The 15048-nt window shown below is 42.6% G+C and overlaps 2 protein-coding genes across 2 annotated transcripts; both read right to left on the bottom strand.

Moving 5' to 3' along the window:
- Nucleotides 1–5330: 5330 nt before the first annotated feature.
- On the bottom strand, nt 5331–8153 carry LOC131217449 (pentatricopeptide repeat-containing protein At5g48910-like). Its single transcript, XM_058212369.1, has one exon. It carries the CDS (start codon nt 8051–8053, stop codon nt 6386–6388), a length of 1668 nt encoding a protein of 555 aa, XP_058068352.1. The 5' UTR covers nt 8054–8153; the 3' UTR covers nt 5331–6385.
- Nucleotides 8154–9656: 1503 nt separating this feature from the next.
- Nucleotides 9657–14582, bottom strand: LOC131217446 (protein ROLLING AND ERECT LEAF 2-like). Its single transcript, XM_058212366.1, has 4 exons — nt 13340–14582; nt 12238–12452; nt 11870–12093; nt 9657–10712 (listed from the first exon to the last, which is right to left on the bottom strand). The coding sequence occupies exons 1-4, from the start codon at nt 14454–14456 to the stop codon at nt 9992–9994; spliced, it is 2277 nt and encodes a 758-aa protein (XP_058068349.1). The 5' UTR covers nt 14457–14582; the 3' UTR covers nt 9657–9991.
- Between the last annotated feature and the right edge of the window lie 466 nt (nt 14583–15048).

Genomic DNA, 15048 nt, shown 5'->3' with positions numbered 1-15048 from the left:
TTGTGGCATTTAGAAGTTTTTAACGGTGGGCTTCACTGTCCCCCACTGTTTTCTGTGCTGGGATCCACTTGAGCTTTGGATTTAATTCATTCTTTGGATACTGCACTGAAATGATCTCTCCAAATGGATGGAAGGTGTGGATACAAAACATACATCATGGTGGGGGCCACGGAAATTGGTGACGTCACTTTAGTAGAGAGTCTCGCTACTCAACGTGTTAGTAGCTAATCCGCGCCCTAATATGGTCGAGCCATCTCTCTAAAGTATACGGGGCAGGGTGATGTGAAAATGGCGTTTTCCATATGCATGGCCCTAGCGCTGATGTTTACGTCTCAATTTTGAAATTATGAGACAATCATGTCCGTCCAATTTGTGGCCACTATAGTGACGGTGGGAAAGAGAAGATTCAACGGTCAAATGTGTTAGGATAAAATGTAGACAAAAGTAACGGAGATGATTGTATCACAGATTTTATTTCTAAAATATAAACCATTCATCCTGGTCCTAGGATATGGAAGGATATGATTTCTACCTCACCCTGTCTTATGTCCTATGGAGAGATGGTTGTAGTATGGTTTTGCTTGCTCTACTGTATATCTCCATTTTCACGCGGGAGGACAGGGGCATCATACCGTTAGCACGCGCTACTTATATTTCAAATATACATGATCTCGAGTGGTATATTATACTATATATTTTTGTATCTCACTTGTGGAATATGATATGTACATATAGTATTTATATATTTTATAAATTTGTTTCGATAATTATTTTTAATTTTCAATTTTTTTATTAGAATTATATTAAATCGGTATCAAATGGTTATAAATTCGTTAGTTTTTCATATTTTGAATGAAAAATTATAAAGAGTTTTGATTTTGATTTTGATATTCATTGGTTCTTCATATTTTTTCATGTTTTTTAAAAAAAAAAAATTTATTTAACCAATTGTTAATTGAGACTAATTTCGAAGTATTTAGAAGTATTTGATAAAATGATCATTACATATACTCTGATTTCAAAAATTATGTATAGGTATTTTGGTTTAGAAAATTTTGAAAAAAAAAAATCGAAATTGATTTGTTAAGTTCTTATCAATTTTCAAAAAATGAAAAATTATTTTTTAATTAAAATTAATAAAAAAATTTAACATATTTTTGCTTTTGAAATTTTCCTTCAAATAATGTAAATTAAAATTAATTTTGAAGTGTTTAGGAGTATTTAATGAAATAATCATCACGTATACTCTACAAAATCGTTTGGCACCATAGATTTGGGGGGATTTGAAGGGATTTCAAATCCCATAGTTGTTTGGAACCATAAAATAACAGAGGGTTTCGAATCCTCCCAAACAAAGGGTTTAAAATCCACAGTGAAATCTTGGATTACATCTAAAATCCTTCTAAGGGTTGCATGTGTAACATATGTGTCACTAGACTATTAATCTAGTGGACACATGGCCCACTAATGATATCCCGAAATAATTAGATTATCAATTGCATCACTATAATTACTTTCATATGATCATAAGTGTCGTCCAACATTGTCCATGTAAATCAATAGTTAAATATAGTTAGTTAGTCACTCGGATATGATCTTGTACTTGTGGTCCATCCGAGACTTGGAATTTTATCATTTTCAGGTAAAGTATATATTTCAGCGGGCTTACTATAGTCATTGTGTCAAACATTACATATATTCACTAATTAGAGATATTAAAGTTGATTTAATAATTAAATTCAAACCCTTATAAATATACTATACATTGTTACTTTTGGATTAAAGTTGATTCCGAATCGAGGGTACCAAACACAATGAGAGTATTTCAAATCCAAGGGGTTCCGATTACAAGGGGTTTTAAATCCACGCTCCCAAACGGGCCCTTAATGTCATACATTTAATTTGAATATAGTTGCATTACTTCAGTTAAATAATGTATAGCTTAAGAGCTTGTCCAAAGAAAATCTAGTATGTGACTACTTTTTTTGAAATGTTATAATTTAAAAGTGTGTATTAAGGTTTTTTTTAATAATTCTTGAAGTTTTATTGAAAAATTCAACTAATTTCGTAATATTGCTCCATTTTCTTTGAAAGATACGATGAATTACTCAATACAAACGATATATCTAATGTGATAACTAATACGTATTTATATCCAAAGAGCATTGTACTTAATGCGATACCGATATTTCAAACATTGCTAAGACCTCATTGGAATTTCACAACTCTAACCTGTGACCTTTGTTGAAGCTCTTGTAAGTCTACCGTGGACATTATCCTCTTGCCTTGCATTTTCAAGGTTGAGCCTGGGTGGGGCCACCATGATGTTTGTGAATTCATCCCATCCATCCATTTTTTTCAGATCATGTTAAGGATAAGAGCCCAAAAATAGAGTACGTTCAAAGCTCAAGTGGGCCATACCATTAGGAACAATGTGGATTGAACGCCAATGCTGAAACATTAGTGGGGCCACCAAAGTTTGGATGAGGCTGATATTTGTGTTTTCAGTTCATCTAAGCGGAATGACCTAATGAACGCTTTAGTATAAACATCATAGTGGACCTTAGGAAAGTTCGAAGGTAAGCATTTCCCTCCCTAATTTTTCCTTCCATGTGCTTCACTTGAGTTTTGGATCTGCTTCATTCTTGGGTTCATGACCTAACAAGAGCTGAAAAAATGGATGGACGGGGTGGATTTCTCATAAACATCATGGAGGGCCCCACTCAGGTTCCAACTAGGTCGCAGGTAATCTGGCTCCAGGGACGTCTACAATGTGGTATGTACACAATGTGGACCAACCCGTAGAGCTAAAACTTGCTGACTTGTTACAGAATTGAAAGGACTCATCAAGTCAACTTGATAACTCAGTTGACTCAACTCACTATGACTCAGCAAAGTCATTTAGTAGTTTAAAATATTACGCGAATTTCTTGGTTATCCCTAATACAAATGGACTTAATCATTTGATATTGAGTTAATTGAGTATTCACATCATCCGAAACCATATGGGCATCCAGTCGAGTTAAACGTCAATAGATCATACCATAGAAAATAATGAACAACCAACTAAAAACCCACAAATTTTGGTGGGCCACATGATGGATGGATTGGAATGTTTTTTTTGGTTGCATGACATCACTGTTAAGGTGATCCTTGTTGAATGGATGTCTTCAATCTATACAAAATTAAGAAACATGATTGATTAAACCTCTTCAAAATTAAATAGATTGCTCGTTGGATAGTTTTGGACCATAGTCGATCAATCAAACCTTCAGGCCGATCGGCGATCCATCAACAATATTCAGAAAAATTCTTATCGACTCTCTAGATAATTTTTGACTAGTTCAATCGCTCAAGCTTTAATTTGCTCAATCGATCAAAGGTGCTCGATCAATGTCAATCGATTGATACTGAGATTGACAGCGAGTGCGCGGAACTGTGTAAGTGCGCGATTTGTTTACTATTTCAATTGTGATAGTATATGTATTGGGTGTAACCAAGATTAGGGTGAATTCTAAGACGTTCCTAAGAGTTCCAGAGAAGAAAATGTCGGGTTTTGAGAGATTCGAATGGGATTCTCATCGTTGTAAATATCGTTTCATGGTGAATTGCTTGTCATTTTGTGCCGTGGTTTTTTCTCGTGAGGATTTTTCTACGTAAAATTCATGTGTTCTCTACATGTTTGGTTTACATTTTATTTCGTCTTGTTTAATTGAATTTAGATTTACTTCTGCGCAATCCCCAACAATCCTTTCGGACGACATACACACACCACATACAAGGGTTTGTGGAGGAGCTAGCCTCCTCATTTGTAAAGGGGATTGGAAATTCACAGTGAGTTTGGAGTAAAAACATTAAAATTTCTTAATTAAATAGTATATCTGTTAATGGGTCCCCATACTGCATGTACCCGATGAACCTAACTCAGATTCTAACAGGTTCAGGTTGTATTCAGGTCTCACCTTTTAAAATCAGGTCTGGTCAACTCGGGTTCATCACATGGACCTGATTGAAGTCAAGTCTAGTTGGGTCCACTAGTTTTAATAGTAAATTTATATATATTTAACATGCATTGATCATCCTACCAAAAGAAACGAGCCGATCCTAAACTGAACACATGTAAAACAGCTCGTTTATACATCATGCATGTGTCAAATCGGAACATGTGAATGTGATCTAATCCATTCATCGGGTGGACCCAACCATGTAAATGCTCTTGATTGTCTTGAACCCAACTCAAAAGCTAAATCTTAAGACCTAATGAGTACCCAACACGCACCCGAACCCAATCAGCTCCGGTCTAGGTCTCCAGTGTCTAGAACCGAACCCGATTAGCAATATGGATGCTATAACTTGACAGCCTCATTTTAGAAGACCAATGGTAGAAAATACCCCTCAAAGCTTCAGACTATTTTAGGGTAGGTCAATGTACAAATCACGCAATATGTAATTGCACAGCATTAGTACTCATACTAGGATACAGAGCAAATATCACCAAGTACCTCTATCAGTCAAGGTATGCCAACCTGACGAGATATGGACCCTCAGATAAGTAGTGGAATTCAGTTTGAAGTTCTGGTTCTACGGCTGGGATTAAACCCAACAAACAACGGTTGGTTCTTGTCCAGAGACATGTAGACTTGGGGCCCACTGTTCTCTGCAATGGCAAGGCATTCCAGCAGGAGGAATCGTTTGTATGGGACCCACAATGCTGCACCATAGATCAGACCATTGGATATATATATGCACTGTTGTGGATATAAACCGACAATAGGAATTAGATCACTCTTAGCCAGATCTAACAGTTCAAGGTTTGCAAATTTCAAAGTTTTCTTCTCACTTGTCGTTTGTTTACCATTTCCATATAATCAATTTACATTGTCCATTTTCCTAGTCATGGTTGTAATTTGTGTGAGGATCTATCAAAGATATGTCTCCATTGCCCCACCACACATGTCCAAAGCATGCTGCAAAATGATAATATTCACCTCATGGATGAAAATGCACTAATCGACATTTGGCCTGTTCCATCTAGACTAGGAGTGGTCATGGCTTGTGGGGAAATCAAGGGTTCCAAAACTGTGAACATGGGTTGGTTTCTTGCTCCTTTTATAAGGACTTTGGGCTTGATCGTTATGGAAATTGAAATGGTTGGAAATGAATCGATTTCCACAGATATAGTGTTTCTGCAGTTCGTATTATAAAAAGTAGTTGTGGAAATTGACTGTCATTATTATACTTTCCCTCAAAAAATAAGTAAATTGATTTCTCCTTTTTTTAAAAATAATAAATAAATAAATAAAAATTCTAACTCATAGGCATTTTCATAGTAATAATAAATGTCTCCAGCTGTTGACCATTGACCTTTCAACATTTTCATGGAAATCAAAGTTGCAAAACAAATAACATATATTGGATTCATATCCGCAATTTTCCCTACCCAGAGGATTCCTTGATGATTTCTATATCCATGTTTCGGATTATTCCCATCCAAACAAGGCCTAAGTAATTAGTGCCCCTCCAATGATGCTTTTGTCATTGATAACAACATACTATTAAAGCCTGCAGAGACTGCAAAAAAAGATCGAATAAGGCAATGGATACAAGTCCGCCACATAAAATTGTTATTTGTTCCTTGCTCTTCTCCATATGCCCCTCCAAAGATGCTATTTATTCCTACCCACATTTTCTCATGGCATGATTATCAACCAAGGAATGGGCACATCGCTCCAAAGATGCTATTGGTTCCATGCTGCATTCGCTTCCAACTCCCGTAGCTCCAACACTACAAAGCCATCGCTTCCACCTCAAAACAAGACATATCTGAGCCCATCTATACACCAGTGATAGTATGGGCCTTTTTCTCAAATGGGGCACTTTATCTCAATTCCTGTTGGGTTTGGGACATCTCCTGGTCTTTTTCTCAAATCAGGCCTGTTTAGTTGGCCTGTTGGGAAACATTCCAAACTGCAAATTTGGAGTCCTGAAAGCCATACTTGTGAATGAGTCTTGAAGCATTCTTTGACAATCCAAGCATCAACGGAGCATTATCATGTTGAGCTTTTACCTCCTCCTGAGGCTGACTTGTTTATTTAATCGAACACATCTTTCAGCAAAAGCCAGCTTTTAAGAAGGTTGGCTTGGTTGACCATGGCCATGCAATTGATGCAGTTTATGGGAACCTCACTTAAACTGCTCTAGGTACCCAATACAGACTGGATATTGGCCTCACCATGTCCAAGGTTTGTGCTTTCTCCTCCTCTGCCACAATGAGCGTGCATTCAAGAAACAAGCATGCATCTGAGGAAGGACTACATTGAGCCCTTCTCAAATCCATTTCAGCTAGTCCGATTACGTTATGCAACTCACCAGAAAAAGACCATGTTCACCAGTAATCTACGCAAGAACAAGAACCATCCTTGAAGTGATGGAATCGACTATTGTCTCGAACAATGATATCTCTACCAACAATCTTCGAAACAAACTTCATCATGGTGTGGCAATCAATGCACACACGAAGGTTCTTGACAATGCGAATGGCCGCACATGGGTTCAAGCTGATGAGCCCAAAAGCGACTGCTAACTTCTCACTGTGAATTTTGAGCGCGTCTTCCTTGTCTTCTTCCTCCATGTCCCTAAGTGCCGAGCCAGTGTTAGGAACATAGCCAACAACCTTAAGCTGCCTTTGCAATTCCTCCAGCTTAATGTAGATACTTTTGATTTGGGGGTGGGACCTATCTCCAACAAAGAATTGATGAACTTCAAGATCCACCTCGATCCAACTACAACCAGGCATCTTCCTAATACCATGTTTTCTCATCTTTGATGCCACACCGGCGGCATCATCCCATCGTCCAACATCTGCATACATGTTGGAAAGAATCATATAATTACCACAGTTCCTTGGCTCAAGCTCAACCAAATGGCCCATGACCCTTTCACCCAGCTCAATGTTGTTATGCATTCTACATGCCCCAAGTAGGGCCCCCCAAATGACTGCATCAGGCGAGAATGGCATTGTTTGTACTAGCTCTAGTGCCTCGACTAGTTGCCCGGCCCGGCCCAAGAGGTCTACCAAGCAAGCATAATGTTGGATGGTGGGCTCAATCAAATAATCTTCCCTCATAAGTGCAAAATATCGTCGGCCTTCCTCAACAAGGCCTGCATGTGTGCAAGCGCACAAAACACCAATAAATGTCACGTAATTGGGCCGAATTGACAATGTTGTCAAGCTATTGAAAAGCTCAAATGCACTGTCCGAGTGCCCGTACATGGCAAACCCTCCAATCATCGCATTCCACGTCACTATATTTTTCTCGGGCATTTCATCAAAGACTTCCTTTGCCTTCTCAACAAACCCACATTTGCAATACATGTCAACGAGAGCAGTCCCAAGGAAGACACAATTTACAACTCCACCCTCCTTCGCCCTTCCATGGATCCACTCCCCCATCCCGATCGCACCCAAGTGAGCACAAGCAGGAAGGACGCTGACCATGGTCACTCTATCCAACCCGAATTCCGATCCGGCCATCTGCCGAAACAACACCAAAGCCTCCTTGAAAAGCCCATTCTGACAGTAAGACGAAATCATGACATTCCACGAGACACAATTTCTTTCAGACATTTCATCGAACAGTTGGCGTGCGGCCCCAATGGCAGCTGATCTTCCATAGACAGCGATCAAGCTGTGCACGATGAAGACATTGCTGATTAGGGCAGATGTGACCGCTTGGGCATGGATTTGCATGCCTTCGGAGCAGGCCGTGCATGCAGCCAAGGACTTGAGGAGGGGAGGGAAGGTGAATTGGGTAGGCCTGATTCCTTGGAATTGCATTTGCTTGTAAACTAGGAAGGGAAGCTTGGCTAAGGGGTGGTCATGGGTGCAATAGGCCCTGATCAGTTCATCCCACGTGGCAGCATCTGATCCGTTAGATTTGGACTTCAGTTTTTGGGCATGAAGTTGCTTGATTTCATGGGCAGATGGCGAGAGATTTTTTGAACAATGAGAGCTTTTTGAAGCTGTGATTGCACACCTTCCGTGAAGTGTCATTTCATGGCAATGGCGGGAAAATCGGGGTTTTTCAAATAGCGGTTCTTGACGGTTGGGAGATTATGCGCTTATCCCAAAATAACCTTTTGGTTTATTGCTAATTACCGGAAGACAAAAAATTTGATACTCTGGCAGAACGTGATGAGGCCATTGACTATGTGAAACCCACCTTGTTACACGTGTTGTATATCCACGCCATCCATCCGTCATTCCAGGTGAGTATGAGCCCAAACAGTAAGGAGATCCAAATATCAAATGGACCACACCACAAGAAATGATGGAGATTGAATGCCCACCGTTAAAAAGGCCCACTGTAATTTTTATTTGCAATCAAACTTTTTTTTTTTTTTTGCACACACCTCAGAGTGGGATTTCACCACCGATCAAACCTGTTGATAAGGTCGCATAGGCTTAGGTGATCCAAAACTTTTATGGTCCATATAACGCTTTTAACAGTCAATGACCACATTTTCCTGCTTGTGGTCCACTTGATATTTGGAAATGCTTAGGGCCTCTTTGGGAGGGTGGATTCGGAACACTCTGGATTTGAACCCCCGGAAATTCTCCCATTGTGTTTGGCATCCTGAATTGGGAATAACTTTAATCCAAAAGTAGCTATGCATTGTATTGTTACTAGGGTTTGAATTTAATTACTAAACCAACTTTAATAGCTCTAATTAGTAACATATGCAGTGTTTGACACAATGGTTGTAATAAGCCTGCTGAAACATATACTTTACCCAAAAATGAGGAAATTCCAAGTCTCGAATGGGCTTCAAGCACAATATCATGTCCAAGTGACTAACCAACGATTTTAACTATTGATTTACATGAGCAACGTTTAGATGGTGTTGATCATCATATTAAATAATTAATAGTGATGTCATTAATAATTTAATTGTTTTTAGATATCATTGGTGGGCCATGTGCCCAATAGAATAATAGTACGGTGACACACATGTTACACATGTAACTATTGAAATGATTTTAGGTGTAATCCAAGCTCTCACGGCGAAAACGCAGTTACTTTATACTACTAAACAAACGAGGAATTTAAAACACCTCCAAAACCACGGTGCCAAACGACCCCTTAGCATTTGTGGGCTATGCCCTAGATGAGCTAAGAATAACAAGGATGGATGGCATGGATGTATAACAAATACATCAAGTAGGCCCCACTTTCATGGGCCTCATCCCTCACTTATTCCGCGCCCTCTCTTGGAAAGGCAGGCCCAAAAACGTCACTGTCGACCCTAGGCTTCAACGGTGGACTTCGTTATCCCTAGTGTCTCCTATGGTATGGTCCACTTGAGAGTTGGATATGCTTTACTTCTTGGCTCATGCCCTAAAATGAGCCGGCAAAACGGATGTACGGCGTAGATATATAAATATATACATCACAGTGGGTCCCACAGTCCTTGCACCAGGTAGTACGTGGTGATGGGTTCACCGCGCAATCAGCGTCCAAGTACTCTCTTACACCCGCATCTACAGCACACGTGTCAGACATCTAATGAGGCCCTCCGTGCAGAGGCCCGTTTGATCATAAGGTGGGCCATTCATGTAGAAAACGATGGATGGTTTAAAGGGGATTGAAAATTCGTTAACACCTGATGAGTGGACTGGCCCCGATTTGTGCTGCCTGGTAAAATTTCACTGTGAGATTGATATTACACATGGTACATATGTCCCGCACGCTTGCTACGATGCCACGTGTGCCCACGTGTGAATGTGCACGCGAAGCTAATATGCCTCCGCAAACACGGAAAAAAGGCATTCTTAGGAAACAAAGAGGGCATTTATGTCTTTAACCTTTTAGGAGAATGTCCATTTTGCCCATTCCAGTCACCCCACAAGCCCAAACAACTCCCAAAAACCTCCCCGCCCGAGAAGCTTATATTTACAGAGTTACATTTCTACCCCCGGCAATCCCCATAATTACACCCCAACCCGTACCTGTGCCCACGTGTCTTTCTCCCATTGCTTCACCAGCTCCTCGTAGCCCTCCGCCGAGGTAACGGCGAACTCCGTCAGCGAGCTAACGGCAACACCCATCCCGGCACATAAAACCCTAACTGCCAGGTCCGCCGTCTTAACGGCCGTCGCTTCCTCCTCCCTCTCCACCTCCACGATCTCCATCTTCCCTTCCGAGTCAGCGGAAAACCCGACACCGGAACGTTTCGACCGCTTCGCCGCCTCCTCCCGTCCGTACACCGACCCGACGCCGGCCGCGAAGAAATCCAGGCCGTCAATCACAGGGGCCTCGCGGATGGTGTCGAGAAACCGGGACCACTGTACGCAGATCCCGAAGATGGGCGGCGGGGTGCCCGAGGACCGGCGGGGAGAGAGCGGGGGTTTCGGCGTGTCGGTATCGGGATCAGGTTCGGGTTCGGGTTCGGACCGGGCGCAGCGCATGGCCCACCCGGTGAGGGCCCGCACGTAGGATCGCTGATAGGCAATCCAGGACTCGAAGCAGGCGCGCCAGTTCCGGAGCTCAGACTCGAGGCTCGCTGCGGCCCGAGCGAGCCGGCTCGGTTCAAGATCCCCTGATACATCGGGGTGTTTCGGAGGCGTGCCGGCGAGGAGGAGCTTGGCCGCGTCTATCGTGCGCTTTTGAGAGCGGTGGCACTCCGCCATGACTCTCCACATCTTCGCTAACCTGCGCGGGAAGCAGCTCGTTAGTCGTTACTAACAGGTCAGGCTAAGATGCGCAAGCTTTGGTTAGCTGTTTAACCCGACTTTGATGGGCGGCGTGGATAAAATACATACATCACAGTGGGCCCCACGGAGTCGGGTAACCAGTGACCGGGTCTCCAGGCGATCCGAGTCCGACCTTGATGGGCAAGATCCATTTTGTATATGTGAGACCCACTGGATTACAATAGCCCAGAAATCACCCCGATGGGATGACCGTTGCCGTGTGTGATCAAGAGCCAATTTCGTAGGCTCTAAATCAGAGATGGTCAGGATCTCATCTGCAGCCGTGGTTAATGGGCCCGTGCAATGCATGATGGGACCCACCTGTCCAACGGAACATAATTCCGAAAGGTGGGGCCCACCATCAAGTGCAAAGCCTCCACGGTGGATCATCCCAATCAGATGACTGTTGCCATGTGATCAAGAGCCAATTTCGTAGGCTCTAAATCAAATGATGGGACCCACTCATCCAACGGAACACGATTCTCAAAGGTTGGGGTGGGACCCACCATCAAGTGCAAAGTCTCCACAGTGGATCATCCATCTTCATCCTCCTCGAAACATTTTGTGGGCTCTAAATCCGATGATTAGGATTATCCAATCCCATGGTTTCTGGCTTGGCATTTGCAATCCATGATGGGACCCACTTGTCACATCGAATACAATTCTCAAGGGCGTGGCCCACCATCAAGTGCAAATTCTCCACCGTAGATGATTGGCCCACCATCAAGTGCAAAATCTCCACCATAGATAATCCGTCATCAATTGAAACATTTGTGGGCTTTGCCAGCATAAAACCGCCGGACATGTTGTGCACATGCTTTCAATCCAAACAGGCTAACTTGTGGGCCCCACCACAGACAATATAGGAGAATTGCAGTGATCTGACGATCCTAGCCATCAATCCAACAGCCATTTTAGGCCATTGATAATCCTTTTCTTCTCCATCATCCATTTCTAGGCCACCACCAATCAGAAGGAAAGACGATTCATCGTAAAATCTCGTAAATCTGCATCCCCAAACACAGTGGGGTGGGGCCCACATTTTGGATTTTTTGGATCAAATCCTAGAAATAAAATGCATAAGCTGATGGAGATCCACCAAAAAAAAAGGCTTACCCCTGTATCAGCTCCATGAGCTGAGGCTGCAATTCTTCATCCCTCAACGTCTCGATTCTCTTCGACACAGATTCCACTGAATGTATGGAAACCTTGATCCGGGTGTGCAGATCTCTAATTGCAGCCCTTGTTTTATCGAGGGAGGAAGGATCTTCACCCTTCACATCCTGGCCCCTGAGCTGCTTACACTTCTTCTCATATGCCATCCGAATGCGTTCTCCCGACTGTCAAAGAAGACCAAACAAACTGATTCACCATGTGAATTCACATTCAGTATCCCTATGGTCCAATCGTAAGGTGGGCCACGACATGTACATTGGTCCGTGCGGCCCGCCTGTGCATTGGTTGTGTGGAATTAGCTGAATTACCTTGACTTCCTCATACAACTTCTTCTCCCATGCATACAGTCTATCCAACGTCGTTTGGTGGCTGCCGGAAAACATACAAGAATCCTCGGAGACGTCGCTGCTGCTTTCGTAGCCGTCCATGTCTCTTGAGCTGGAGGATGCATGGAAGAATCTAGAAGATGTCGAACGGGAGGATGCTGAGCGGAATAAGGCTACCGGATTCAACATTTTAATAGCTGCATCAATCAACAGTACATCAATGGATTTACGAATGTGGTTAGTGTCAAAGCCAAAGCATCACTCATTTGAAATCAATGACTTTTTTTGTGATCTGGGTTGTTCATTTGGTGGGACATCTCACTAAAAAATCTCCCCCATTGGGAAATGTTACCCATACAATTGATGGATTTTCAGTCTTGGTGAATTTAGACCATTGGATGAGCTTCCCATTTGCAGGCACCAATTCGATGGTTAAGATAGTCCAGTGGAGTAGACTTTTGGTAAATTACCCACCTCATAACGGGAGCCCGCCAGATGAACAGCCTGGCCCACCACAAGGTGTGGTGGGCACAAGATGAATGTCGCTATGACTGATTGAGCAATCATATGACTGAGAATACATTGCTTGCATATGCTTATAGTTCAAATTCAGAGTCATTAGAAGAAAGCCCATCTCTATCAGATAGGAGAAGTGCAATGGAATTTCTGAATCTACTCTCTGCACATGCACCAATAAGACAAATGTGTGCAAGATCCAGGCCATTCATCAGGTGGCCCATATGTGTATGAAGAACGAAAGGTTAAGAGGAACAAACCAGCAGTCCACACTGGAAATACACACGCAACCCAACTGATGAAAGGATAGATCTTGCACACATGGTAGGACTTGAGAACCTACTGTCAATAAGTAACCATCAAATATCATCAGTAAATGACCATAAACATTGGACAGACACATGTGCGGCCCGCTAAATGAGTGGGCCAACCTGATTCATGGGCGGTGGCGCATAAGCTGTGGGGGCCAAGTGATGAAAGGATTGATCTTGCACTCCGAGTAGAACTCAAGTTTCTACTGTCACAAGGAACTTCCAAATTATTCATCTGTTAATGACCATGCACATACCTGTCAGCTCGTTTCCAGTGGTAGCATACTGCGCTTTGCTGGCCTCCAACATCGTAGAAACCTCTTTAGCAGAATCACAGACGATTGTGAACTGATTCTCGAGTTCTGTAACAACCTCTGCCATACTCGTCGGCCTTCGGTTTACGTAAGCAGTAAAACCAGGCGTTTCTTCCGACGCCGCAGCTCGATCGCTCACCGCCACCTGTTCCCCATTACCAACCTCAAGTTCCACTGCATTCCTTGCTTCCGATACTTCGCTGCGTTCTGTAGTTTGTGATTTGAATACCTTTGTTTCATGCTCAGAATCCGTTTCCACATCAGTTTCTGCACCGTCCTCAGGAAAACTGTCTTCACAATCGCAGCTTGAGTCGACATTAGCCTGCTCTTCCCTCTTCTCTCCCACTGCGAATTCGAAATCATCTTCATCTTCTTCCTCTAAATCAGGAATCCCTTCCTCTTCCCGAACCTGCCTTAGCTCACTCACCTCGTCATCGATGATCATCTGATCAAAGCTGGTTCGGGTGGGGTAGCCATACCTGTCCAGAGACGAAAAGGGGTTCCAAAAGAAGTCCCATTGGGATGTTTGAGGTGACGGTGGAGGAATGACTGCCCTGTTGTGGGGCGAAGAGTAGAATGAAGAAGAGTTCATAGGCGATGATTGCATGGCAAAAAACCCATCAATCCCAAAATGTTGTGCCGGGGACGAGTAAGATTCAACTCTCACGGTCTCTGGTGACTGGGGCCTCTCCTCGACGGAAACTGACGGATTTCCACCAGACCTTAGATAGTTGACGACATGAGAAGAACGGGTATGGGATTGAACTGGTGTCGCAGGTAAGGATTTCAAAGGAATAGGAATGGTGACGATTTCAGGGGCCGTTTTCTTTACAGGTGTGAAAGAGGGAGTTGTATACGGATCAGAGAGGAATTCGCGGTGCTCGTCTCCCTCGACATACGTCTGAAGCGCAAGGGAAACACGCCTTAGAGACTGAATGTAGGCAGCATGCCCGGTAGCGAAGTGGATTCTATATTCGACAGCCTGTTTGATGAATTTCCTCCGGTCCTTACATAGCTGGACAGGCTCCTCGTCTTCCAGCTTTGAAGAAGAACATCCCATCTCTCCGCCTCTCACTCTCTCACTCTCTACTCTCCAACAAATTCACTAAACCTCGAATCAAAACCAGAGAAACTGTCGATTCCTCCCCACATTCATAAGAGTTTGTAGGACTGCACCAAAACATAGATGATCATAACCACAATTTTTTATTTTTTTTTAAAAAAAAAAGGAAAAGAAAAAGACCACATCGACGTTTTTCTTAAGAAATCGAGCTTAACATCTTAATACAGAGAATCAGTAATTGTGGGTGATTTAAACTACTGAGAAAACAGATTCAAGAAAGGTGGGTTCTTTTCTTAAATCACAAGTCATACAAACTGCATAGGAGACTTAGAAACAGGAGAAACCTGCCTCAAGAAGAAAGCAGTTGGGATTCCTTCTAACCTCCTGTTGCAAAATTCTTTGGAAGCCCAAATCTCCCGACTCCAAGACCACATACAGAAGCAACAAGCCTTACAAAAGAAAGAAAAATGGATCAAGTCATCTGAACAAAGCTATCTAAACAAAAAAGAGGAGAAATCGCGCATAAGCAGATGAAACTGATAGAGTTTTCAAGAAGTGGAAATTAGTAGAGATTAAAAAAGAATAGTTT

This window comes from Magnolia sinica, chromosome 10 (assembly GCF_029962835.1).
Source record: "Magnolia sinica isolate HGM2019 chromosome 10, MsV1, whole genome shotgun sequence".
In the NCBI taxonomy this organism is placed as follows: Eukaryota; Viridiplantae; Streptophyta; class Magnoliopsida; order Magnoliales; family Magnoliaceae; genus Magnolia; species Magnolia sinica.
Note: the sequence above shows the minus strand (reverse complement) of the source record. Positions and strands in the feature narration are given on the sequence as shown.